This window comes from Crotalus tigris, unplaced genomic scaffold, assembly GCF_016545835.1.
Source record: "Crotalus tigris isolate CLP2741 ecotype Arizona unplaced genomic scaffold, ASM1654583v1 scf7180000024321.1087588, whole genome shotgun sequence".
Classification (NCBI taxonomy): Eukaryota; Metazoa; Chordata; class Lepidosauria; order Squamata; family Viperidae; genus Crotalus; species Crotalus tigris.
In genome coordinates this window covers 833878-861154 of record NW_024100493.1, presented here as the reverse complement: position 1 = coordinate 861154, position 27277 = coordinate 833878, and the positions used below count along the sequence as shown (strand labels likewise).

The window sequence follows — 27277 nt, the reverse complement described above, 5'->3', positions numbered from 1 at the left end:
AAAAAATTGCTGTTAGTATGGGCAAGACCAAGCTCTCTGCACACGCACATGCACACACACACACACACACAAAAGGAATATATAATGTAAGCCAACAAAGCTAGTCTAACTTTCAAGGAAAAGGAAGGACTACATGCCCCATGCCTTGAGTTGCAGGCCAGCTTAAAAACCTTGATAAGAGTGGATGGTGCTAAAATATTTGGATTATTTCTGAAGACCGTTTTTTATTTCTTTTTCCCCTAGTAAGTTTTCAAGAGCAAAACTAAGGTTTTAATTGCCCCCTCCCCCGGCTAATACATCCATTTTGTTCTTTACAGTGCAGTGACGATACTCCCCCCACCCCCCACCAGTGCTAATATATCCATCAACCATCACTCCTCAAAAGCCATTTAAAAAAAAAAAAGTGGTTAGGTGACTTTTTCAGCTTGGGCGCTCCTGTGTAATAAAATGAATGGGAATTGCAAAGTTGCAAAGCACAGGACGCTTCGTCCCTGCGTATTTATTTTTTCACTAACAGCTTGCAAAAGGGTGAGCGAGGGCTGAAGGTCTAGCTGGCAGCCACAAAGTGCTAATAATCGTTTAATCTTTTAAAATGCTGTTTCAGAATTCCAGAATCACAAAATTCGGCTTCTACAGATGCAAATCCGATTGAAGTCGGCTCAGATATTCCATGCTAGCCTATTGTTAAAATGTTTGCTTTACTGCTTGCAGCCATTTTAGGTTTTTTTCCCCCCAAAAAAAAGTCAAAACAGGAGAGAGAGCATAGAAGGAAATCTCAGCATTTGTGCACCCTTTTAAGCAGCTTCTCTATAAATCAGTGAGTAAGATCCCAAGTAGAAGGATCTCAGCCTCCTTTAGGAATACTTTATCAGAACAGGAAGATTATGAATAAGTAGCGTACCAAACTGTCTACAACGAAGCTAATGGACGAGTTTAATCAAAATGGCATTCAAGCTGTCCTCTCCAAAAACATAATAAACATGTTTTGAAACAACTGCATCAAATGTAATTATTTCAATGCATCAATTAAGGCAAAAGTCAAGACGCTGAATTATGAGAAAACCCACAAAGAAATCAGTGTATAAGTCATAGCTAAGCCAAAATCATTTTTCCCATCTTAAAACACAAATCCTTAGGGAAAAAAAGGCAGGGATTTGGGCTTTGGAAACAAGTCAGCAGACAAACTGAGGAGGAGAGCTAAAACATTGATGGACGTGGAAAATACATCAAGTCCCTTCCAACTTTATTATTATTATTATTATTATTATGGATCATCGCAGTCAGCCAGATGTTCAGACTGGATTTGGCATTTTGTCTACCTATCGAGTCCTTACCCAGGACCTGGGATAGGCAGATGTGATGTTTGATGGTATTACAGATATCGTCGCAGGATGGAAGCAGTTCCTAGTAAGGCCGCCTTTTGCAATTGACTAATAGCGAATTTGTCAATGTCAATGGTGTTCAAGTGGTGCTCCAGTTGTTTTGGGATTGCACCCAAGGAGCCTATGACTATTGGTACTACCCTTGCTTGCTTTTGCCACAGTCTTTCTATTTCTATTTGTAGGTCTTTGTATTTTGTGATCTTCTCCAGTTCTTTCTCTTCTATTCTGCTGTCTCCAGGTACTGCCACGTCCACTATCCAGACTTTTTTGTCTTTCTTATCGACAATTGTTAAGTCTGGGGTGTTACGTTGCAGTTGCTTGCCTGTTTGAATTCTGAAGTCCCAAAGCAGTTTAATTTTATCATTTTCTATGACTTTCTCTATTTTATGATCCCACCAGTTTTTGCTTATTACTATTATTATTAATAATAATAATAATATTGGGTGGAGTCCCTCACTCAGACCTTTCTCCTACTTTAGCTCATGAATGCCTCAGGGACACCCGCCAAGTGGCCAAGATTAAAACGAAATGGTTCGTCAAACACCTAACATGATTGCCCTTACGGATCAAATAAATTAAACCTTCCTTTCGTATTAAAAATTGCAATACGGCAGCAGCAATTTTTTTGAGAAGCCCTGCAGGGCTATAGCTAAAGCTTCAGGGGTTTGACACAACGTTGTATTGGCTCTTCTGCTGAAGTCCTGCTCTCTCGTCTTCCCTTTTTCGCCCCACGCGTAGGGTTATCCATGCGTCCCCTTGGAAATCCATCCCATAAATTCAGGGATTCCCAAGACGTCCACCGGGCTGTGTCAGATCTCAATAAGTAAACCATCAGCTTAAGGCAAGCTTCTCACACCTGACTGAGATGAAACGTGCAGCAAACACACACACAAAAGCTGAGTTCCGTTATCGACCCAAAAGTCACGGTGAGAAGCTAAAAGTACCGCTGAGAACAATGCGGGTAGAGCCTCAGCGTATGGCCACAAAGGAGCCCAACATCTGTTGCTAAGTGAGACGTCTGCGAAGTGACTTTTCTCCCATTTTGCAACTTTCCTTGCCAGGTGAAGCGAATCACAGCTGTTCAGTTTGTAACGACGGTCGTTCAACAAAGCTGCCTTCCCCGTTGACTTGGCAAAAGGGGGTCGCGTGACCTCCGGGGACACAGCAAACCATCGTAAAGTGTGAACCAGTTGCCAAATGTCCGAATTCTGATCGCATGACCGCGGGGATGCTGTAACGGTCGCAAGTGTGAAAAAGGGTCATTTTTTTTTCCCCCAGTGCCACTGTTCACTTGGAACGGTCACTAAACAGCTGTCGTTAAGTCGAGGGCTATCTATGTTTTAATTCCTACTGTAGTCGAACAGATGCGTAGGAAGAACTCACAAACAGGATGAGCCAGACTAGGGTGTTGTGACACCTCCACTTGGGCGAAAAGTGTCACTGTTCGGCAATTTCAGCATTAAGCCTAGGGGGTGGCTAATTCCTGCATGGCTGTTGATTCCCCAAGGATAGTGTTTCTCAGCAAAGATGATCAGAGGACTGGATGCTAAAACATACAAGGAACGGTTGCTGGAATTGGGTATGTCTAGTTTAATGGAGAGAAGGACCAGGGGGGACAGGATAGCAGTCTTCCAGTATCTGAGGGGCTGCTCCAAAGAAGAGGAGGGGGTTAAACTATTCCCAAAGCACCTGAAGGCAGGACAAGAAGCAACGGATGGAAACTAATCCAGGAGAGAAGCAACCTGGAACTAAGGAGAAACTTCCTGACAGTTAGAACAATTAATCAATGGAACAACCTGCCTCCAGAAGTTGTGAATGCTGCAACACTGGAAGTTTTTAAGAAGAGACTGGACAGCCATTTGTCTGAAATGGTATAGGGCAGTGGTTCTCAACCTTTTTAATGCCGCGACCCCCAACCAGTCGTAAGTCGAGGACTACTCAACCGTTCGTAAGTCGAGGACTACTCAACTGGTGCAGCACCGTTTGCAGAATGGGACTTTTGGCGGGCTCAGCAGGGCAGAGACAGCCTGGACAATTCCTATTGGCTTTTGAAAGCCAATAGAATTAGACTCTATTCAAGAGAATCTCTTCTATTGGCTTTCAAAAGCCAATAGAATAAAAGGGAGTAGCACAGCTAAGGGGAAAAAAATGGCGGACTGCGTTGTTTGGCGACCCCCATGAAATGGTTGTTCGACCCCAAATGGGGTCCCGACCCACAGGTTGAGAACCACTGGTATAGGGTTTCCTGCCTGAGCAGGGGGTTGGACTAGATGACCTCCAAGATCTACTCTATTTTGTTCCATTCCATTCCATTCCATTTTCTATTCTATTCTATTCTATTCGTGGCAACTTTAAAAGGTGTGGACTTCAACTCCCAGGATTCCTCAGCCAGCCATGCTGGGATTTGAAGTCCACATCTCTTCAAGGTTGAGAGAACACTCTCCTAGGTGGTAATTTGCTGCTATGTGATTCTCAACTAAAGTGCATACACACACATGCCCCATAGCTACCACGATCGGTGGAATGTTTCTTGGTACAGCTACGCAGTTGACCAGAGAGAAATCCTTCAGGTTTCTAAGCCTGCATCTCACACCTCCATACCTGATCAAGGTGAGGAGCAAGGATGAAAATACTCGTGTACCTGTCCAGTTGTAGGATAGCGAGTGCCAACACAAACAGACCCACAGGCTGGCAAGAAAAGAGAGGTGCATTTTGTATTTTAAAAGCTCTGCTTCTGCCTTATGGGGAAAAATCTTTCTTGGCTACTTGTAAATGTATTCTGATGCTTCCGTGCAACGTGTATAGATTGGATTTCTCTTGTAGTTTAGGAATCTCCCACAGAGGTTGAATCGAAGCCGTCTAGCTGAGCGATGCTTGGGGCACAAACACCAGGAGTTTCTCGGGAATAAACGTTAACATCCATCTTTATTATTCTAAGGTTTCACAGATTGGCATTTTTAAGAATCCCAGTTTCAGAAGAGAAGCCGGTGGCAGACGGCATTCAGGTAGCATCAAGAAATATGGACCGAGAAAAATCAAGATCTTGCTGGAGAAAGGCATTGAACAAATCAGAAGAACAGAGTTAAATGTTTGGACCTGGTCAGAGCAGGTGCTTCCTGCTGATTGGGATAACTTAATGGACTTCCATTTATTCACCAAAGCAATACTGACTCAAATGTACCGCGTAGGAAGGTATTTCGAAGCCCAGGAAGTACCGAATCACAGCTGGTTAAGACCCGATCCAGACAGCACTGCCTGACACCGTCCCTTGGTGTGGAAGAAAGAATTTTGCGTTGCGGCATTAATGAGATCACGACACGCAAACCCTATTGTACGACACAGATTAACGCTCGCCTAAAAAAAAAAAGAGAGAGAGAGAGAGAGAGAGAACTCTGCCTAAGAGGAACTGGTGGTCCACAGAACAGAGGAGGAAAATAAAACAGACTTTTAGAAAACAAGCAACCAGCCAAACAAAATATATATATATATAAAAAAAATAATGAACACAACCCCATATAGATACACTCCACGAAACGAATTCTTGGAAGGAACCATTTCTATACACGACCTTGACTGAGATCCTGAATTTATAAACCCCCAGCAGAAATACCAGCTGCTCAGAATGTCCTTTGAGAGAGAAAGAGAGAGAGAGAGAGAGAGAGAGAAAGACGTACGGAGGTTTCCAGGGTGGGCTACGCCACTGTGGGGGCCAGTCTGCTTATAAAAGAAATACTGCTCACGCAGAGTCTTCGCAGAAACAGCGGGCAAGAAGGCTTCATTATGAGATGCTCCACTACAATCCTCAGCTCTGTGAAGAGGGTCCTGAAAAAGAGAATATATTTTCAAGTACACGTGAAACGGAAGCACTTCTCTCTCTCTCTTTCTTCCTTCCTTTCTCTCTGTCTTTCTTTCTCTTCCTTCCTTTCTTTCTCTTTCTTTTATCTTCCTTCCTTCCTTTCCTTCTTTCTTCCTTCTTCTCTCTTTGTTTCTTTCTTTTTTATCTTCCTTCCTTTCCTTCTTTCTTCCTTTCTTTCTTTCCTCCTTTCTCTTCCTTTCTTCCTTCTTTTTCTTTCTTTCTCTTCCTCCCTTCCTCTTTCTGTGTCTCTTTGTCTGTCTATCTTTCTTTCTTCCTTCCTTTCCTTCTCTTTCTTTTCCTTTCTTTCTCCCTTTTTCTTTCTCTTCCTTCCTCTCCCTTCCTTTCTCTGTCTTTCTTTCTCTTTCTCTTCCTTCCTTCCTCTTTCTCTTTTTATCTTCCTTCCTTCTCTTTCTTCCTTCCTTTCCTTCTTTCTCTTTCTGTTTTTCTTTTTTATCTTCCTTCCTTCTCTCTTTCTTCCTTTCTTTCTCTTTTCTCCTTTCTTTTCCTTCCTTCCTTCCTTTTTCTTTCCTTTCTATCTTCCTTTTTTCCTTATCTCTTTCTCTTTCTTTCTCTTCCTCCCTTCCTCTCTGTGTCTCTCTTTCTGTCTGTCTATCTCTTTCTTTCTTCCTTTCCTTCTCTCTTTCTTTTCCTTTCTTTCTTTCTCCCTTTTTCTCTCTTTCTTTCTCTTCCTTCCCCCCCCTCTCTCTTTTAGTGACTGCAACATGAAAAAGTGACTTATGACCATTTTCCACTTGCAGCATGCCCGCGGTCACTTAATGGCCATTTTGCTCAGCAACATCCATTTGGGGCTCCAGGTGTAGCTCACGCTAAATTTCACTGGAATTTAGGCGCAACCTAGAAGCATTGCTCCTAGAAGCACAAAGCCGAAAACACCAGCCTGAAGACGACAAATGGGACTTCGTCGAAACGTCACCAAGACACTTCCAATTTGACGCGGGAGAAAACCCGAACAACCAAAGACCTACATACAAACACCCGTGGCCACAATTTGTAACCCTTCGGGCAGGTGGAAGCGTTTTGTAAACAAATAAAATAAAATAAAAATGGAATCACAGAGGTAAAAGAGAAATCGTAGAGGAACCCCAACGCCTCCCTGCTTAAACACTGCTACGGCGATTTTACATGTGAGTAGTCCTCATTGGCTTCTTACCGGCAGTAAGGATTTCTCCGGGAAGAGTAGCGGAGTGTAAGAAACCGGTAGTAAATAAAAGGTTGCAACAAGCTTCCTTGTCCGCTGAAAAGGACACAAGAAAACGAGGAAAGCGGGTTAAAATAACAACAACAGCGGTTTATTTCTTCATCAAGATACGTTTTATAATATTATACAGGGGGTCCCCGGCTTACAACCCGCTCGCTTCGTGACTGTTCAAAGTTACAACAGGCGCTGGAAAAAGTGAATTATGTCCGTTTTCACACTTACGACCGCTGCAGTCTCCCCAGGGTCACGTGATCAAAACTGGAAGGCTTAGAAACTGGCATGAACTTACGACGGTTGCAGTGTCCCCCGGGGGTGTGTGTGTGTCACGCGATCCCCTTTTGTGACCTTCTGACAAGCAGAGTCAATGGGGGAAGCTGGATTCACTTAACGGCCGGGTTACTCACTTAACCACCGCAGCGATTCTCTTAATTAGGCAAGGTCGTAAGAAAGGGGAGCAAAACTCACTTCGCGACCATCTCACGTAACAACGGAGATTCTGGGCTCAGCTGCGGCCGTAAGCCGAGGACTAGCTGTAGGCCACATTTTGAACGAATAATCTTACATAGGTTTTAACGTTGCATAGATACGCATACAGGCAAGTAGATCTCTAGCTCGTTATGTAACACGCTTCAATTGCCAAGAAATAGTGGAAATATTAAAAAAGGGTGACAGGAGGAGGAGGAGGAGGAGAAGGAGAAGAATAAGAATAATCCAAATAAGAAGAAGAACTAAAGAAGTCAGAAAAGAAGGAGGAGGAGGAGGAGAAGAAGAAGGAGAAGAGGAGGAGGAAGAAGAAGAGAAGGAGGAGGAGGAACTGAAGAAGTCAGAAAAGAACAGAAGAAAGAAGAAAGGCGGAAGAAGGAAGAAGAAAAAGAACTGAAGAAGTCAGAAAAGAACAGGAGAAGAAAGGCGGAAGAAGGAAGAAGGAAGAAGGAAGAAGAAGAAGAAGAAGAAGAAGTCAGAAAAGAACAGAAGGAGAAAGAAGAAGAAAGGCGGAAGAAGAAGAAGTCAGAAAAGAACAAGGAGAAAGAAGAAAGAAGAAAGGCGGAAGAAGAAGTCAGAAAAGAACAGAAGAAGAAAGAAGGAAGGAAGAAGGAAAAGAAGAAAAAGAAAAAGAAGAATTGAAGAAGTCAGAAAAGAAGAAGAGGAGGAGGAGGAGGAAGAACTGAAGAAGTCAGAAAAGAACAGAAGAAAGAAAAAAGAAGGAAGAAGGAAGAAGGAAAAGAAGGAAGAAGGAAAAGAAGAAGAAAAAGAAGAACTGAAGAAGTCAGAAAAGAACAGAAGGAGAAGAAGAAAGGCGGAAGAAGAAGGAGGAGGAGGAGGAGGAGGAGGAGGAGAGGAAGGAGGAAAGAAGAAAGAAGCAGCCAACCCTGTCCAACTTCAGAAACAGGCTCCTCTCTGTTCAGTGCAAATTATTATTTTCTATGCAGGCTAGTCTGAAAGCAACTCCCTTATTTAAAAATAAGCCTCAATGAGTTTAATTGGGCTCCCTTCCAAGAAACCATGTCTAGGACAGCCCCCCCCCTCTTCCCCCCCCCCAGCTCCCTCCTGGCAATATGGTGCCATATGTTAGCCTGACTATAAATGCATTATCTATCAGCCGCTCACATAATGACCTTAATTGTGACAAATATTCCAAGGCAAAAATAAATAAATAAATAAAATAAGTCAGATGGCTGCACCTCTTCAAAATTCTCTCCCCGTGTAAGAAATATATATATATATATATATATATATATATATATATATATATATATATATATATATATATATATATCTCTTTAGTGTCTGAATCCCGTGGGAGATATACCAAATTAATAAAAAATACATTTTGTTCTGCCCTTCCCAATATTTAAGAGCGATTTATAACAACGATACCTATCCGTCTCGTCAGGTAGGTGTGTGTTTGTTTCAGACTGACTCACAATGATGACATTGCAGCATCCCACGGTTACCTGATTGCAATTTGCAACAGACAAGCAAAGTCCACAGGAAAACCAGTAGGAGATAACAAATAGTGACTGTGGGATGCTTGCAATCTTAACAGAATTTGCTTTAATGACCGCAACTGGAATTGCTGGAAGTGTCACTGTAACCTGGCACAGTCACATAATGTTACATCTTACAACTGCACCGCTTAGCAATGAAAATCCCAGTTCTAATTACAGTTGTTCGACAAGACCTTACCATACTTTTTCCCTTAAAATATGCTAAACAAAATTCTCCCGCTCAACGTATCGAATGGAAACCTCAACTAAGAGCAACTAAGGTGATTGAAGGCCTGGAGACTAAAACATATGAAGAATGAGTTGGGGATGTCTAGTTTAATGAAGAGAAGGACGAGGGGGGACAGGATAGCAGTCTTCCAGTATCTCAGGGGCTGTCACAAAGAAGAGGGAGTCAAGCTATTCTCCAAAGCACCTGAAGGCAGGACAAGAAGCAAAGGATGGAAACCAACCAAAGAGAGAAGGAACCTAGAACTGAGAAATTTCCTGAGTGAGGACAATTAATCATTAAGTTAATTGTCCATAAGTTGTAGGTGCTTCATCACTGGAGATTTTTAATAAGAGACTGGACAGTCACTTGTCTAAAATGGTGTAGGGTATCCTGCACGATCAAAATCTAAGGGACTGGTTGGGACAAAACCCAGCAGCACTTTTTCGCGCGGCTGCTGATAAAAACAGGATCGCCAACATGATCGCCAACGTCCGATAACGGATATGGCAGAAGAAGAATCCTGCTTGAGCAGGGGGCTGGACTAGATGACCTCCAAGGTCCCTTCCAGTTCCATCCAGCTCTTTACCATAACATTCTGTATGCAGACCTACTTCCCCTAAGGCAGAGGTTCTCAATCTGTGGGTCGGGATCCCATTTGGGGTCAAACGACCATTTCACGGGGGTCGCCAAACAACGCAGTCCGCCATTTTTTTCCCCTTTTCCTTGGCTGTGCTACTCCCTTTCATTCTATTGGCTTTTGAAAGCCAATAGAAGAGACTCTCTTGAATAGAGTCTAATTCTATTGGCTTTCAAAAGCCAATAGGAATTGTCCAGGCTGTCTCTGCCCTGCTGAGCCCGCCAAAAGTCCCAGTCTGCAAACGGTGCTGCACCAGTTGAGTAGTCCTCGACTTACGACCGGTTGAGTAGTCCTCGACTTACGACCGGTTGGGGGTCGCGGCATTAAAAAGGTGAGAACCACTGTCCTAAGGAGCCACCGAGCTATTATTAACTTAAGCAACCGTTAAAACTTATAATTTACAGGTTTCTGGAAAGCAGTGAAGATACAGCATGGAGACGCTGCAGGAATGAAAAAAAAACATTTAAAAAAAATAGAAATAAAATCCAGTTTTGGTTTAGTTGATCTTAGGACTTGGTTAATGTGATTGACTTGAAAATCAAATTCATCTAAGAATTAAGTGAACGCAGGTCTTTCACTCAACTGATGCAGATTCTCTGTAAATAGTTCCAGAGAGTTGGGCCTTGGGGCTATTTTAAGTTCTCACAGCGAGATCGTAAGCCTTGAATAAGTCACTCCCCTGAGCCTACATGTTCAGCCAATAGTAAATCCAGTTTCTTTTGAGAGACAGGAAATACAACATTCCAAACTTTGGGTTCAGTTGAAATAGCTTGGAAAATATATATATATGAAGGACTATAAAGGACACATACCTGAAAAGCATAAACACGGTAGCTGGCATCAAGAAGATTTCGTTGCAGGCAATAAACTTTAAGATGTTTTGTTGATTGGCGTTTAGCTTGTCCAACAGATTTCTTAGGAAAGGAAGACTATTTGAGCCTCGTGCCTTTAAAAAAAAAATGGGAGAAAAAACAAATTAGCACATACCCTTATAATGCTAATTTACTAATGAAAAATAAAATTATGTTCAACTCTGATATTTATACACCAGGGAAGGCACTAATTAACCCTCTAAGACAGGTGTCTTCATACATGGCCCTTTGATGACTTGTGGACTTCAACTCCCAGAATTCCTCAGCCAGGCACGTGTGCCTGGCTGAGGAATTCTGGGAGTTGAAGTCCACAAGTCATCAAAGGGCCAAGTTTGAAGACCCCTGCTCTAAGATCTAAACCAGCTTCCCAACATGCAGATCCTTGCAAATCTAAAGAGTTAATTAACTCTGAATACCGTTAAAAAATGTCTCTAAGTATGGAAAGCATATTTCACAGCCCCAAGACGACAAACATATCGCTTGCATGCAACAAGCCTCTCACAACTGCTTTCTAGCACAATATACCTAGCACAAGTAATCTACAATTTACGACCACGGCGTCCCAAATTGTGTCGCTTAGTGAATTTTGCCCCCTTTTAAAGACCTGTCTTGCCACAGTGGCTGCGTGAATCATTGCCGTTGTTAAATGAGCAACGCGGTTGTTAGGCGGATCCGGTTTCCCCATTGACTTTGCTTGTCGGAAGGCTGCAAAAGGAGATCTCGTGACCCCAGCGACGCTGGAGAAACAGGAATAAGTGCATGCCAGTTGCCAAGTGGCAGAATTTTGATCACGTGACCATCCGGATGATATTACAAGGGTCGTAAAGGTGAAAAATGATCCTACGTCACTTTTTTTTCAATGGCGTTACAACTTCGGTCACTAAAGTGAACTGTTATAAGTCAAGGACTGCCTGTAGGTGGCTCCACAGCTGCCTGCTGACTAGTACGCTGGTCCTTGCGGAGTTTCATGGGAAATATTATTTCTCTAATAATTCTCTAAACTTCTAAAGCAGGGATCCCCAACCTGTGGGCCATGGGCCGGTAGCGGGCAGTGTCCTGCTGGCCACCAGGCCACGGGAACAGGCTGACCAGTGTGCGCGTGTGTGCACACACACCTCCTCCCTTGTGCTAGCGCGTGGCATGCAAAAACAGGACGCCGCTGCATCTCAGGGTGCGAAAACAGGCCACACCGCAGGACACAAAAACGGGCCGATGCCACGCTGCAAGGCACAAAAAAATGGATGCCGCCACACCATGGGGTGCAGAAATGGGCCACTGCCACACTGCGGGGCGCAAAAACGGTCCGCCACTGGGGTGCAGAAATGGGCCAGCACCACGCTGCAAGGCGCAAAAATGGCCACTGTTACACAGCGCAGAAATAAGGTGCTGTGCCATTCAAGGATAGGGCCAGGGCTAGTATCACGTGAGCGCTAGCCCTGCCCCGTTTACGGCAGGCGCATGCTCGTGGCCCCACGCGCACGCGCCCCTCCCTTTTCCTCCACTCCGTCAACCGACAAAGGTTGGTGACCTCTGTTCTAAAAAGAAGAAAAATGCAGCTTTATGCTCTCTTCCACAACCTTCTTAACTGCAATAAGAAGGAAACAGGTTTTTGTCTCAACTTTGGGAATGTTGAAGAAGTCCACCCAACTTGAAACCTTCCCGAGGTTGGGAGAAAAATTGCTCAGAAAAGCAGCCCAGCTCTCAAAAGCAGGAAAAAAAAAACAGACTAGAGCAGTGGTTCTCAACCTTTTTAATGCCGCGACCCCCAATCAGTCGTAAGTCAAGGACTACTCATCCGGTCGTAAGTCGAGGACTACTCCACTGGTGCAGCACCATTTGCAGAATGGGACTTTTGGCGGGCTCAGCAGGGCAGAGACAGCCTGGACAATTCCTATTGGCTTCTGAAAGTCAATGGAATTAGACTCTATTCAAGAGAGTCTATTCTATTGGCTTTCAAAAGCCAACAGAATAAAAGGGAGTAGCACAGCTAAGGAAAAGGGGGAAAAAATGGCGGACTGCGTTGTTTGGCGACCCCCGTGAAATGGTCGTTCGACCCCAAATGGGGTCCCGACCCACAGGTTGAGAACCACTGGGCTAGAGGTCAACATCCATACTTACATCAAGAACTTTCTTCGTGTAGGTCACTGCGTGGAGCAACGAGAACAACAGCACGGGGAATATGCTCACTGGAGGGAAAGTTAAGGGCGCCACGTTATTATTAAAGTGTCGACAAACTCCTGGAATTGGGGAATGGCAAAACACGGCAATACGGCGAAGCAACGGATGGAAGCTAACCAAGGAGAGAAGCAACCTAGAACTAAGGAGAAACTTCCTGACAGTGAGAACAATTAACCAGGGGAACTGCTTGCCTCCAGAAGTTGTGGGTGCTCCATCACTGGAAGTTTTTAGGAAGAGACTGGACAGCCACTTGTCTGAAATGGGATAGGGCAGTGGTGGCGAACCTATGGCACGGGTGCCAGAGGCAGCACTCAGAGCCTTCTCTGTGGGCACGCCCCAGTCCTAGGCCTTCAGCTGGGTTTTATAAAATCTTTTCGTTTTAGACCTCCGCTGCCATGTGCAAAAAAAAGAGAAAAAGTTCAATCAATCAGTCAATTTCAGCTTCTCGCGGGGAAAAAAAGATCTTGCAAAATTGGAATTGATTGAACTTTTTAGTCCCACCCAGTCTGCCGTTACCACCGCAGCCACACCCACCCAATGAGCCACACCCATCCAATGGGCCACACCCACCCGGCACCCGACGACGCATAAGCGGGTTTTGGGTTGCACTTTGGGCATTTTGGTCTCTAAAAGGTTCACCATCACTGGTCTAGGGCAGCAGTTCTCAACCTTTTTAATGCCGCGACCCCCAACCAGTTGTAAGTCAAGGACTACTCAACCGGTCGTAAGTCGAGGACTACACAACTGGTGCAGCACCGTTTGCAGAATGGGACTTTTGACGGGCTCAGCAGGGCAGAGACAGCCTGGACAATTCCTATTGGCTTTTGAAAGCCAATAGAATTAGGCTCTATTCAAGAGAGTCTATTCTATTAGCTTTCAAAAGCCAATAGAATAAAAGGGAGTAGCACAGCTAAGGAAAATGGGGGGGGGGGAAATGGCGGACTGTGTTGTTTGGCGACCCCCGTGAAATGGTCGTTCGACCCCAAATGGGGTCCCGACCCACAGGTTGAGAACCCCTGGTCTAGGGTCTCCTGCCTGAGCAGGGGGTTGGACTAGATGACCTCCAAGGCCCCTTCCAACTTTATTATCATCATACCTCTAAGGATTGCCTTGCAGCCCAGCTCAGCCCTGCGACAAGTGTGCGGCTCCCGCTCTTTTGTCTCCCCTGAGCATAGCGTTAAGCGCCCGTTCGAGAAAAGGATACTGGTGACGGGGTAGGAATTGACGAAGATGAGGGAGTACAAAAGGTAATGGCAGCTGTCTTCCAACAGGGCTTGAGATAAGAAGGCCCGGCTTAGCTGGAAATGGGGCAGCCGCTGGTGGAGACGCAGGGCGCTGGTGAGTGCGTTCGCCAGCAAAGCCCGCTGGTAAAAGCTGGCTGCCTCGTGCAACCTGGGAATTATGAAAGGAGAGGTTACCACACCAACAAGCCGCGTGTTCTCAAGTCACCCTCCCACGAGCCTGGAGTTGCATCATCCCCCATCCCAGCGTTTCTGAAACCCGCCCTGCTCACAGCCAAGGGCATCATTAGTGAATTATTATTAATGAACTTTCATGAAGAGAAGGGCCAGGGGGGGACACGACAGCGGGGCTCCAATATCTCAGGGGCTGCCCCCCCAAGAAGAGGGAGTCAAGCTATTCTCCAAAGCATCCGAAGGCCAGACAAGAAGCAACTCATCCAGGAGAGAACTATGGAGAAACTTCCTGACAGTGAGAACAATTAGCCAGTGGAACAACCAGCCTCCAGAAAGTTGTGGGTGCTCCATCACTGGGGACTTTCAAAAAGAGACTGGTTTCATTTATCTGAAATGGTATGGGGTCTCCCACTTGAGCAGGGGGTTGGACTAGATGACCGCCAAGGTCCCTCCCAACTTTATTATTATTACTACTATTATTTAGACCTTTAAGTCTAACCCGACGCTAACCATTAGCTGGGAAGATAACTGCATAAGCTGTTTAGCAATAAATCAATTGAAGATCTCCCTAAGTCCCTTCCAACTTTATCATCATCGTCGTTGTTATTATTATTATTCCTTCCACTGAAGACAATGGCTCTAGCTTCATGAAGGTGGTGTCCCAGCACACTCTTTCATTCCCAGAAAAGAATAAAACAAATGTAGATAGCTCCACAATATTTTAAAGAGTTTTAAATTAGGAGAACTAATTTGAAATCTGCATGTTTGTCTCCGCTGAGGTTACGTCCCCATTATTGCCCAGGCCAAAATTAAACCACTAAAATCAGAAGCAGCAATTGTTTAGAAAAGGTTGATCACCATCAAAGCTTATTCTACTGCCCTACTGGTAAGTTAAATCCAAAATGTGATCTTTGCCATTGAAATCAATGATTGACCTACAATTAGTGGAACATCAAACGGCTAATATACCTGCCTGGACCACGTCTCTTATACGTGTAGACCCAAGATATTGTCCTTCATTCATGACAATATAATGTACTGTACTGTACTGTACTGTACTGTACTGTACTGTACTGTACTGTACTGTACTGTACTGTACTGTACTATACTATACTATACTATACTATACTATACTATACTATACTATACTATACTATACTATACTATACTATACTATACTATACTATACTATACTATACTGCATCTTGGAAAGACAAGGAGCGTCGTGACTTTTGAAGAGAATATGACACCTACCCCAGAAGAGGAAGGACAAATAAAGCCGAACAATAAACTGTGAATAGACGAGAAAGCCACATCGCCGTCTCCAACTTGTTACTCATCAGAAATTGCTAAAACGAAAGGGGGGGAAAAAAAAAGTTCATATCAGAAAAAGTGTAAAGCCTGCCATTAAGTTAACAATTCTTCAGCAGTTGCACATAGAAAGACAGCAGGAGCAATTCTGTTTTACAGGCAGTCCTCGACTTACAACGGTTCATTTAGTGACCGTTCAAAGTTCCAACGGCACGGAAAAAAGGGACCGAGGACCATTTGTCACCCCTATGACCGTTGCAGCGTTCCCCCGGGTCATGTGATTTTTTGCACGCGGACGCTGGACAGGTGACTCACACTTATGACCGTTGCAGCGTCCCCCGGGTCATGCGATTTCCTTTTTTTTTGACTTCCTGACGAGCAAGGTCAGTGGGGGGGAGCCAGATTCACTTAACGACCGTGTGACTAACTTAACAGCAGCAGTGATTCACTTAAGAACAGTGGCAGGAAAGGTCGTAAAATGGGGCAAAACTCACTGAACAAATTTTTCAAGGTAAATTTTTGGGCTCAATGTGGTCGTTAAGTCGAGAACTGCCTGTATTGTGATTGTGTGTGTGTTTGTGTGTGTGTGTGAAGCAGCTCTTCCCTTAGCACCAAGGTCATGCCTGGGATGGGAGACCACGAACAAATCCCTCGGGTTGGTTGATTAATCAGGGGATGGGAGGCCCTGGGATGGGAGGCCTTATGGAAATCTCTGGGTTGATTAATCAGGGGATGGGAGGCCACATGGAAATCCCTGCAATGGTTGATTAATCAGGGGATAGGAGGCCCTGGGATGGGAGACCACATGGAAATCTATGGGTTGGTTGATTAATCAGGGGATGGGAGGCCACATGGAAATCCCCGCAATAGTTGATTAATCAAGGGATAGGACGCCCTGGGATGGGAGGCCACATGGAAATCTCTGGGTTGGTTGATTGATCAGGGGGTGGGAGACCACATGGAAATCCCCACATGGTTGATTAATCAGGGGATGGGAGGCCCTGGGATGGGAGGCCACATGGAAATCTCTGCGTTGGTTGATTAATCAGGGGATGGGAGGCCACATGGAAATCCCCACAATGGTTGATTAATCAGGGGATAGGAGGCCCTGGGATGGGAGGCCACATGGAAATCTCTGGGTTGGTTGACTGATCAGGGGATGGGAGACCACATGGAAATCCCCACAATGGTTGATTAATCAGGGGATAGGAGGCCCTGGGATGGGAGGCCACATGGAAATCTCTGGGTTGGTTGACTGATCAGGGGATGGGAGACCACGTAGAAACCCCCGGGCGGCTTCATTCATCACAAGACGGGAGATCAAAGGGCAACCAGGAAAAAAAAAGGGGGGGAAAGAGGCCGACAGGACACCCCGCCCTTTTCCCGACCCGGCGACCTTAGTGGGCTTGAAAGCCCCGCCCCACGCGAGGCGGGAAACGCCGGGGACGATGGGTCATGTAGTCCGACGCGGGGGGGGGGAGGAGGAGAAAGGGGGGAAGGAAAGGCCCGCGCGGTCGCTCACCACCGCCCCGCCGCCCGCTCCGCCCTGCATGGGCCCGTTCTGCGCCGTGTCCGCCATGGCCGCCGCCGCCCGGCTTCGCTCGCTCGCTCGCCGCGGGGAAGAAGCTCGAAGGCCGCCCGCGAGGGAAGCCGGAGCGACGCTGAGGGGGCAAGGAGGCCGCTTCTGCGCAGGCGCGTGACCCCGCCCGCCGAGTCAGGGAAGGAGGAAAGAGGCAGAGAGAGAGAGAGACGCAGCGACCTCGTCGCCTGACGCCTCGTGGTGCGCATGCGTCTAGCCGCCCGTTTCCGGGGGTCACCCGGCTGCCCGGCGGGGCATGCGCAGAGCGCGTTTGCGTCGTCCCGTCGGGAGGCGGGGCGGCTCGGTGGGCGGGGCTCCCCCCACTGAAACCGCTGCGGGCTGATTCCGACGTAGTTTTGGCCAATTCTTTTCGCGTGTCTCTCTCTCTCTCTCTTTTTTTCTTTTTCTTTCCCCTTTCCCCCAGTCTGCAGGACGCTGAGTCGCCTCGAAGCGCGAGGTGGGCGGCATATAACATGAATGAATTCAATTCAATTTGAATTGTATGAATTCATTCAATTAATTGAATGCATTAATTAAATCTGCGCTCCGGACTCAGCGACGGTATTTCCAAAACACAATGAATGACAACCCCCCCACACTCCCCAAAAACACGGCGACCACTTTGCAATCTTGAACAATTCAGGATTAAACCAAATACAGGCAGTCCTCGACTTACGACCAGAATTTATGTTGTTAAGTGAGACATTGGTTAAGTTACGACCTTTCTTGTTGCAGTCGTTAAGCGAATCGCTGCAGTCTGTTCACTTAGTAACCTGGTTGTTAAGTGAATCCGGCTTTTCCATGTCAGAAGGTCGCAAGAGGGTATCACGTGCCCCCCCCGGGGGGGTTGCTGCGACCGTCATAACTGCGAGTCAGTTGCCAAGCATCCGGATTCTGATCACGTGACCGTGGGGGAATGCTGCAACGGTCGTAAAGTGTGAAAAACGGTCCTAAGTCCCTTTTTTTTCAGCACCGTCGTAACTTTGCAACGCTCACTAAATGAACTGGCGTAAGCCGAGGACGGGCTGCACGTCACATAGTGTGACTTCCAGTGCAATGCTGCCAGAAGTGGAGCACGCTCCTCCCATCGCAGGGCTGGAAGCGCCCTTGAAGGTCATCTAGTCCAACCCCTGCCCATTTGCAGGAATCTTCAAACTGTCCAAGACAACTGGCTGTTCTGTTAAACGCCACCCTAATTTAGAGAGTTGTTGAGGCCACCTGGAGGCTTGTCTGTGTCCTGGGGGTCCCCTGAGTGGTGCAAATGGGTATGGAGCCTTCTTGGAAGTGCTGAAAGGATTGTGTTGTAGACTGGAGGTAGATGATCTACAACACAGTCCTTTCAGCATTTCCAAGAGGTCTCCACACCCATTTGCACCACTCAGTGACCCTGAGGACACAGACAAATCTCCAAGTGGCTTCAATGACTCTCTAAAAGAAGGCAAATGACCAGCTGTCTGCAAGGAGTATAAATCCTTCCATTCCCCACCATTCAATCCGAGCTGAAGAAGCTTCTGGGATGAGAAGCGAAACATCTTCAAAGAAAAACAAGAAAATCCAGTTGTCTTCTGAAAAGGTACCTTTGGGAAAACACTCATATGTCCACGTCAAAGAAAGGCCTTTGAAAAAAGAGGCTTTGAGGAATGAGTGAAGCTGGCTGTCAATATAGATAGTCCTCGACTTATAACAGTTAATTTAGTGACCGTTCACAGTTACAACAGCCATTTTTTTCACACTTATGGCCATCGCATCCCCATGGTCATATAATCAAAATTCCGATGTTTGGCTAGTGATTTATATTCATGACGGTGAAAACTAACCGGTTCTTCCCAATTCCCAATTCCCAGTTATGCAAAGTCTCACTTTGGGTTCCCCAGCAGAAAATCCAAGCACGCAACTCCTCAATTTATTAATTCTTGATTAATAAGCGATCTTATTACATTTAACATAATTTCCCAGATTGCACAAGGTGTCACGATTCCAACCGACAGCCTATTTCCCTGGAAATAAACTCCTTCTATCTCAGTTGCACTTAGTTTTAAATGGCTTTAATAAACAGAAAGGGATATATTTTGGGGGGGGAACCAAAAACCACACTATTAAAAAATCGCCATTTTAATATGTCGCTATATATATAGCAACACATTAAAGAATGAATTGGATATAGGAATGTATTAATTTGATTATTATATTGATATCAACTGGTTGAAAGTTTTTATTGATTAAGGAAATTTATAGTTAGATATATTAATGAATGAATTTATTTGAATGTAATTGATTATAATTTCTACATAGATAGAGAGGGAAGTTTTAAGAAATATTGTATGAATTGTATATATACAATTGCTCCTAGAAGCCCGAAGCCGAAAGCACCAGCCTGAAGATGACGAATGAGACTTCGTCAAAACGTCGCCAAGACACTTCCAATTTTACGTGGGAGAAAACCCAAATAACCAAAGACCTATATATATATATACACACACACACACACACACACACAATGTTATTGTTTTCTCTTTGTAATTGACCACCATATCTTCACGCTGGTTCTTAAGCTTCTGTTGGTGTAAAATGGAAAAATAATAAAAATTGTTTTTAAAAAAATCGCCATTTTAGAGATGCATTATAAGAACTGAATTGGTTGGATTTCCTGCCGTATTTGACAAAGGCTTTAATTCACTGGAGATAAACATCTGGGTTTAACGTGCACAGATTTTAATGGTATTTTTGTCCCAGATTTGTTTTGATTGAAATAGGATATTTTTTTTTCTTTGCCTTTCTTCCAGGGGTTTTTGTATCTCCCATACATCACCATCTTAAAAGCACGGCAATAAATTAGTCATATTTTGTTTTTTTAATCGATCTATGCTTAAAACGCCAGCAAATTGACAAGATCTCTTTCCACCTGTCCTTATGGTATGAACGCAAGGATGATAGGAATATTTTTCTCTGTCTGTATAAAATAACAAGGAAGGAGTTCCATTTTGTCCTCTGCCAGCTCCTGACCCGTTTTTAAATCTTTTATTTTAAGCCTCGCTGGCGTCTAAAAACCCCGTTGCTGGATTCCTGGCTGCAGCCATCCCTTCGGCCGCTAGAGGGCACCCCTCCCCTCCCTTTCCAGGCTGTAAATTGATCAAGGCAAGAAGCTGGGGGGGGGGGATAATTAGTTTTATGTATATAATATTCGATCATGAAAACATCCTTTCGCCTGATGCTAGGATGGGGATCCCGTAATATATGTTAAAACGGTTAATTTTTGTTCTATTATCTCTCCCCGAATTGTTTTTTTTACCAGTCCTGGCGCCTCCCCCCCCCCCCAAAATTCTTTGTAGCATCCACTGAAAAAAGGCAAGGCAAAGACTAAGCCGCGCGTTAAATCTAATTTTTTTTTTCCTGTGCAAAACCTAATTAGCCATTACTCCCAAAAAAAAAAGGTTAACGCCAGCGCCTGAGACGGGTTTTTGTTTAATAATCCTATTACCGACGGCTCATCATGTATAAAAACGGTGCGGTGGATGCAAAAAAAGGGTCCATTTGTTTGGTTAGTGGGAAGAAATGGAATAAGGAAGGGGTCCGGCTGTCGTAGCCCACCGCTTTTTTCGCCAGATCTCGCTTCCCACCGTCGGTAAGGTAGGAGATCCGAGCCCTTTATCTACCAGTCGCTGGCGAGAGGCTTTGCAGCTCATTGCCAACAATTGCCAACAATTGCCAACAATTCTGAAATCCGGAAAGATTCTTGCGGGCTGTGGACTTCAGCTCCTCGCCTTCTCTCCCCCGGGAAAGAAAGAGGGCGAGCGAGAGGGGGAATCTCTGAGACCCTTCCTCACCGTCTCCCTCCCTTCTCTCCATCCCACCCACCCCCCACGCTGACCCCCCCCCAGATGACACTCGGACGAGGGCAGATCGACGCGAAGGGGGGGCGGGTTGTCTCCAGAATTGAAAGCTCCAGAATTGAAAGTTGGCATTTAACGCTTTTTTGGGGGGTGTTGTTTTTTTCGTGGGGGGGGGGCGGGCGAAAGGAGGGATGAGGGGGTGTCCGAGTCCGGGATGGGGGCTAATGGAAATCGCCCTGCTTTTCAAGGCATGCCAAAAACGAGGCGACCCCCCACCCACCACCTCTTCCTCCTCTCCTTTCCCCCCCCCCTCTCCCACCCTCTCTCTTTCTCTATACCTGTCCTCGTCGTTGCATTTTTAATAGTAGTAGTAGTAGTAGTAGTAGTAGTAGTAGTAGTAGTAGTAAAGTTGGAAGGGACCTTGGAGGTCATCTAGTCCAACCCCCTGCTCAGGCAGGAAACCCTACACCATTTCGGACAAATGGCTGTCCAGTTTCTTAATAATAATAATAGTAGTAGTAGTAGTAGTAGTAGTAGTAGTAGTAAGTTGGAAGGGACCTTGGAGGTCATCTAGTCCAACCCCCTGCTCAGGCAGGAAACCTACACCATTTCGGACAAATGGCTGTCCAGTTTCTTAATATAATAATAATAGTAAAGTTGGAAGGGACCTTGGAGGTCATCTAGTCCAACTCCCTGCTCAGGCAGGAAACCCTACACCATTTCGGACAAATGGCTGTCCAGTTTCTTAATAATAATAATAATAATAGTAAAGTTGGAAGGGACCTTGGAGGTCATCTAGTCCAACCCCCTGCTCAAGCAGGAAACCCTATACCATTTCGGACAAATGTCCGTCCAGTCTCTTCTTAAAAACTTCCAGCGTTGGAGCATTCACCGCTTCTGGAGGCAGGTTGTTCCACTGGTTAATTGTTCTCACGGTCAGGAAGTTTCTCCTTAGTTCCAGGTTGCTTCTCTCCTGGATGAGTTTCCATCCGTTGCTTCTTTTCCTTGCCTTCTGGCGCTTTGGAAAATATTTTTTTTATTTTTTTTTTATTATTTTTTTTACACACGCACACGCCTTCCGAGTCGCCCCTTTTGTGACAAGCACAAAAAAAAATACAGCAACAACAACAACAAAAATAACCCTCTCCTAAATGGGTGGGCCGTCCGAAGAAAGGAAAAGAAAACGTGTTATTTTAGAAAGAAGCGTCTTTCTAGGGGGTAACCTGGGAGGGGGAAGAGGATTTGCTTGGGAATCGGGGTGGGGGTCCCCGCTGAGCCCCTTCTGGTTGGGTTGGATCCGTAGCCAAGTTTGGCCAGGCTCAGCGACAATCCAGTCCCCCCCCCCGAGGTTCCATTTTTAGCCTTGAACTCAGCTCCGGACGGCCGTGGAGTTTGGCTTTTTCCCGTTTGTTTCGCTTCTCTAAATTGCTGCCATCGGCGCAAAAAAAAAAAGAGGCAGCTCTGCCGTTTTTAATTCCCCTTAAATTCTAGAAACCAGGCAGGCAGAAGCAGCTTCGTTCGCCTTCCCGCGATTTGTTCTTGCTTTAAAACAAAACAACAAACGAACAGGTTAGGAAGAGGAAAAAAGGGTTTTCAGGGTGTGTGTGTGTGTGTTTGCTCGGTCCCGCAGGGGATAAAAAACAACAAAAAAGGTACGTTCCTCGTGAGAAGAAGCGACCGCGGAAGGCGGAGAAGAAAAGCAGGAGAAAAGGGAAAAAAAAACCAAAAAAGGGATTGCGCAGGCGGCTGAGTTCACACGACCCGCTTAACCCGGAGTCGGACTTCTACTGTTGAGCGGATGCCCTCGAAAGACTGCTTCTTTGGGATTACCTTCGGGGTTCTTCCCGGCGAGCTAGCCTCAGTTAAAGAAACCCTGAAATGTGGTTGGGTAAGGATCCGGGTTCAGGGTGTCGTGTGAATGCCCCCTTTTTCTCCCAAATAGGAAGAAAGGGCCAACCTACTCGGTTCCCCGCATTCTGACGCTTGGGAAAACAGGTCCTCAAAGAAAAGCGCATCCCCTTCCCCTAGTTTAGGAAGGAACAGAAAAAGACCCCGACCCGTCCCCCCCCCAGTTCACACCAGATGTCAAATACTGGGGGGATCGATTTTGGGGGTGGTTTTAAGCCGTTTCTTTCCCCCCCCAGCTCTGAAAATGGGGCTCATCGAAGTCTGGGGGTCGCCGAGAACCGGCTAAAGGGTTTAAGGGCGCGCCCGATGGAAATCACCCCGGGAGGGGGGGGATGGAAGAACCGGGCGGCGGTTGCCCCGCAAAAGCCCCGCGACCGGCGGGGCCTCGCGTCCTTCAGCGCCGGGCAAGCCTCGGCCTTTCCTTCCCCTCTTGGTGGCTTTCCTGGGGGGGGGGGCAAAATGTAGGCCCGGTCAAGGCACCGCGGGAGTTGGGATGGCTGGTTGTTTATTGCGATTTAGATAGACAGACGGACAGACAGACAGGAGGGAGGGAGGGAGAGAGAGAAACGGAGAAGACAGAGACAGACAGGATAGATAGATAGATAGATAGATAGATAGATAGATAGATAGATAGATAGATAGATAGATAGATAGATAGATAGATAGATAGATAGATAGATAGACAGACAGACAGACAGATTAGATGGTAGAGAGAGAAAGAGAAAGAAAAAGAAAAAGAAAAAGAAAAAGAGAGACAGATAGATAGACGGAGAGAGAGAGAGAGAAAGAGAAAAAGAAAGAGAGAGAAAGAAAAAGAAAAAGAAAGAGAAAGAGATAGACAGATAGACAGATGGAGAGAGAAAGAGAGAAAGAAATAGATGGATAAATAGAGAGAGAGAAAAAGAGAGAAAGAGAGAGACAGATAGATTAGGTGATAGAGAGAGAGAGAGAGAGAAAGAGAAGCAGATAGATAGATGGATAGAGAGAGAAAGAGTGAGAGAGAAAGAGATAGACAGATAGGTAAACAGATGGAGAGAGAGAGAGGGGGAGAGAGAGAAAGAAAAAGAGAAAGAGATAGATACCGACAGAGACAGAGAGAGAGAAAGAGAAACAGATAGATAGATGGATAGAGAGAGAGAAAGAGATGGACAGATAGATAAACAGATGGAGAGACAGAGAGAGAGAAAGAGAGAAAGAAAAAGAGAGAGAGAAAGAGAAAGAAAGAGATAGATAGATACCGACAGAGATAGTGAGAGAGAGAGAGAGAGAAAGAGAAAGAAAAAAGAGAGAGAGAGAGAGAGAGAGAGGGAGAGAGAGAGATAAAGAGATAGACACTGGAGAGAGAGAAAAATGGAGGGGGGGGGGAGAGAGAGAATCCGATGCAAACTGGGCACTTGGCAAACGGCCGCCCTTTTCCTTTCCTTTTTCTTTTCCTTCCCTTTCCTTTCCCTTTCTTTTCTTTTCTCCCTCGCTCCCCCTTTCCGCCTCCATCCTCTCCACCCCCGCCGCTCCGCTCCGCGTCCCCGGCGCAGGGCGGGCACCGTGCCCAGGGCCGCCGCCTCTGACCCAGGAAAAAGCGCTTGGCGTTACCGGAGAGGCCGCTGGCCGCCTTGTCCCGCGGATCTCCCCGTCTAGACGTTACACAGGCTGGCTCGGGGCAAGGGAAGTCGGCCGGCTCTGGTCCAAAAAAGTCCAGGCGGCGGGGGGTCTGCGAGCCCCCCCCCCCGAGGGCCCAAGTACCGGCGCCTCTTCCGAGACCGACTTTGGCTCTTGAGAATCTTCTTTTGCCTGGAAGAGAGCGGAGGGTGTTTCCATTTGCCGTGCTCGCGCGGGCGTGTCACGCGACTAGTCCCGAGTGAGGCTGCTTTGTGCACGCGCTACTACCGCCGCCAAGTCGGACCGGCCCGAGAGGGGTCCGGGCCGGCTGTCCCTGAGCTCGTTGCTCCGAGGCACCTCTCCAGACTCCCCCCCCCACCCTCCGGCCTTCGCCGGCCAAGGGGTTCCGGTTCCCATGGCGCTCGGCCGGCCAAGGATGATGGGACCCGCTGCCGTGGGAGAGAAATGCACAGAGGCTGGGGCAAGAGGTCCCTTGCTCGGGCAATTCACTTGCGCCCACCTGAGACTCCGGCGCAGCCCCTTCCCCTGATCTTAGCCGTTGCCTGGCCTTCTTTGCGCGCAACCAGGTTGGATCAGCGCTCCTTGCCCAGCGCAAGGCCGGGCGCTTCCCCCCCCCCCAAGGTCCCCTTGCGTGACGGTCAGAAAAGCCTCCCCCACCTCGGCAAGAGTTTAACCCCCCCAAGTCTTACAGGGGACCATTTAAGACACGTTCCCACGTACGCGCATCATTTCCTATCTTCTGTCCCCCAAACCAAGTCTGAACGGTCCAACTCGCGTTGCAAAAGGGGGATGGGGGGGTGGGGCGGGAGGGCGACCCAGCCGAGTTACCTTTGGCCCGTGAGGAAGCGTTACGGGGATGGGAGGCGAGAGCCCCAAGCCGGAAACGTTGAAGCTGTCCCCCTTTCTCACGACCCCGGAGTCTGTCAATCCGAGAAAAACCTGGGAAATCCACGCCAGTCGGATGTTCTCCGAGCGTCTTTGGTTTTAGTAACCCCCTCCAGCCAGCCAAAAGACCTCAACTCCCATCGTTCCCGGCTAACCGGAGAGAGGGAAGGCCAAATTAGCTTTGGACTGAGCCGGCTGCGGTTTATGGGACTTGACATCCAGACTGCGTCCAGGCGCCTTTTGCGAACTCGCTTCCCAGCTGCACGTGGGGGCTGCATTCCCACACGCAACCTTTTAACCCGACTAACTTAGGTTGAGGGTGCGGAACAGCTGGGAAGGATTGCTAGTTTTAATCGTGGGTTAGCTAGGTGTGAACCGAGCTGGTTAGGCGGATCCTAGTTTACCCGTCACTCCCGAAGACGGGCTAATTCGGACGGCAGCTTAAAACAGCCTCGATTTAGACACCTAGCATTGCTAGTTTTAATCTTGGTTAGCTGGTTGTGAACCGAGCTCGTTCGGCGGATCCTGGTTTAGCCGTTACCCCAGAAAACCCGGCTAATTCGGAAAGCAGCGTTAAGAGCCCCGGTTTAGCTTCCGAAGGAGAAGCGGATCGAAGTTAAGGGTTACAAGTGTAAAGGGCGGGGGCGAGGCAGAAGGACCCCCCCTCCCCGTGTCTTTCCAGCTAGACAAAGGAACAGGTGAGGGAAGAGGTTGTGTGAATGTGAGGCGGGGGGGGGGTTTAGGACAAAATTCGGCCTTTTTCCTCCAGAAACGTCTTTCTTCGTTGGGACTTAGCCGGGAGGAACCCCCCCCCCATTGAAATCAACCGGACTCGCCTGCCCAGGGGGAGAAGGTGGGGGTGGGCGCCCCCAAATAGGGTTTACGCGAGAACCTTTTGCATTTTTTTTTTTAAAAATGGAAACCCTCTAATCCGATTTGTGCTCAGCTGTGTGTGGCGCACACCCGCAACCCTGAAGTGTGAGCGCGGGTGTGGCGGGCGTGGATGAGGGGAGAACAAAGAGAAGCGCTTGTGCGGAACTGCTCACCTTTTAATACCATAAGGCAGAGTTAGTTACTCTCGGATAAAAACAAAGGCAGTTTCCTTCCTTCCTTCCCTTTCTCCCTTCCTTCCTTCCTTCCTTCCTCCTTTTCTCTCTTTCCTTCCTCTTCTCTCCTTCCGTTTCTCTCCTTCCTTCCTTCCTTCCTTCCTCCTTTTCTCTCCTTCTGTTTCCTCCCTTCCTTCCGTTTCTCTCCTCCTTCCTTCCTTCCCTTCTTCCTTCCTCCTTTTCTCTCCTTCCGTTTCTTTTCTTCCTTCCTTCCGTTTCTCTCCTTCCTTCCTTCCTTCCTTCCTCCTTTTCTCTCCTTCTGTTTCCTCCCTTCCTTCCGTTTCTCTCTCTCCTTCCTTCCTTCCTCCTTTTCTCTCCTTCCGTTTCTTTTCTTCCTTCCTTCCATTTCTCTCCTCCTTCCTTCCTTCCCTCCTTCCTTCCTCCTTTTCTCTCCTTGTTTCCTCCTTCCTTTCTTCCGTTTCTCCCTTCATTCCTTCCTTCCTTTCCTCCTTTTCTCTCCTGTTTCCTCCTTCCTTCCTTCCTTCTCAGTTCCTTCCTTCCTTCCTCCTTTTCTCTCCTTCCTTCCTTCCTTCCTTCCATTTCTCCCTTCCTTCCTCCTTTTCTCTCCTCTTCCGTTTCTCCCTTCCTTCCTTCCTCCTTTTCTCTCCTTCCTTCCTTCCATTTCTCTCCTTCCTTCCGTTTCTCTCTTCCTTCCTTCCTCCTTTTCTCTCCTCTTCCGTTTCTCCCTTCCTTCCTTCCTTCCTTCCTCCTTTTCTCTCCTTCCTTCCTCCTTTTCTCTCCTTCCTTCCTTCCGTTTCTCTCTTTCTTCCTTCCTTCCGTTTCTCTCTTCCTTCCTTCCTTCCTTCCTTCTTCTTCCTTCCTCTCCCTCTCCGTCTCCCCCCCCTCCTCCTCCTTCTTGACTTTGCCCTTCCTTTGTGCCATTCGACCTTGGCTAGGATGAGCAGAGCCGGGAAAAACAGCTTCTGAAACGGGCTTTGCTGCTAACCATACCCGAATCCGTTCCACACGGTGGTCAGAATCGCTTCCCCGGAGAGGCCGCTGGGAAGGCCGGTACCCCAAAAACGGCATTTATGCCGGAAAGTAGTTTTTAAACACGAGAAAGACCGATCAACAGAAACTTTCGTTTTTTTGTGACTGGATGAACAAACGTTATTTTTGGGTAAAGGCGCGTTTTTTTCCCACGCCGGCAAAGAAATCAGGAACTGGGTAGCGAGGCCAACGAGTTTTATTTCAAAGAGATTTTTTTTGGGGGGGGAGCTCTTCCCGACTCTTCCAAAGTTAAGACCCCCGTTCTTTATTGGAAG

At 46.9% G+C, this 27277-nt stretch overlaps 1 protein-coding gene across 2 annotated transcripts; it reads right to left on the bottom strand.

The window, feature by feature from the left end:
• Positions 1 to 4288: 4288 nt before the first annotated feature.
• Positions 4289 to 16866, bottom strand: TMEM33 (transmembrane protein 33). 2 transcript variants are annotated; one of them, XM_039325254.1, is made up of 8 exons: positions 16610 to 16866; positions 15031 to 15125; positions 13566 to 13753; positions 12302 to 12369; positions 10124 to 10257; positions 6410 to 6493; positions 5057 to 5204; positions 4289 to 4736 (listed from the first exon to the last, which is right to left on the bottom strand). In XM_039325254.1, exons 1-7 carry the CDS (start codon positions 16664 to 16666, stop codon positions 5075 to 5077), a joined length of 756 nt encoding a protein of 251 aa, XP_039181188.1. In that variant the 5' UTR covers positions 16667 to 16866; the 3' UTR covers positions 4289 to 4736; positions 5057 to 5074. The 2 variants fall into 2 exon arrangements, with proteins under 2 accessions (XP_039181188.1, XP_039181187.1); XM_039325253.1 differs by having other exon boundaries at positions 4289 to 5204; positions 16610 to 16865.
• Between the last annotated feature and the right edge of the window lie 10411 nt (positions 16867 to 27277).

Coding starts and splice junctions, on each gene's coding strand:
- TMEM33 (XM_039325254.1), bottom strand. CDS start 16,666: ATGGCGGACACGGCGCAGAACGGGCCCATGCAGGGCGGAGCGGGCGGC. Junction 6,494..10,123: donor ACCGTGTTTATGCTTTTCAG/GTATGTGTCCTT, acceptor TGTCCTTTTCAG/CGGACAAGGAAGCTTGTTGC. Junction 5,205..6,409: donor CGGAGAAATCCTTACTGCCG/GTAAGAAGCCAA, acceptor TCTCTTTTTCAG/GACCCTCTTCACAGAGCTGA.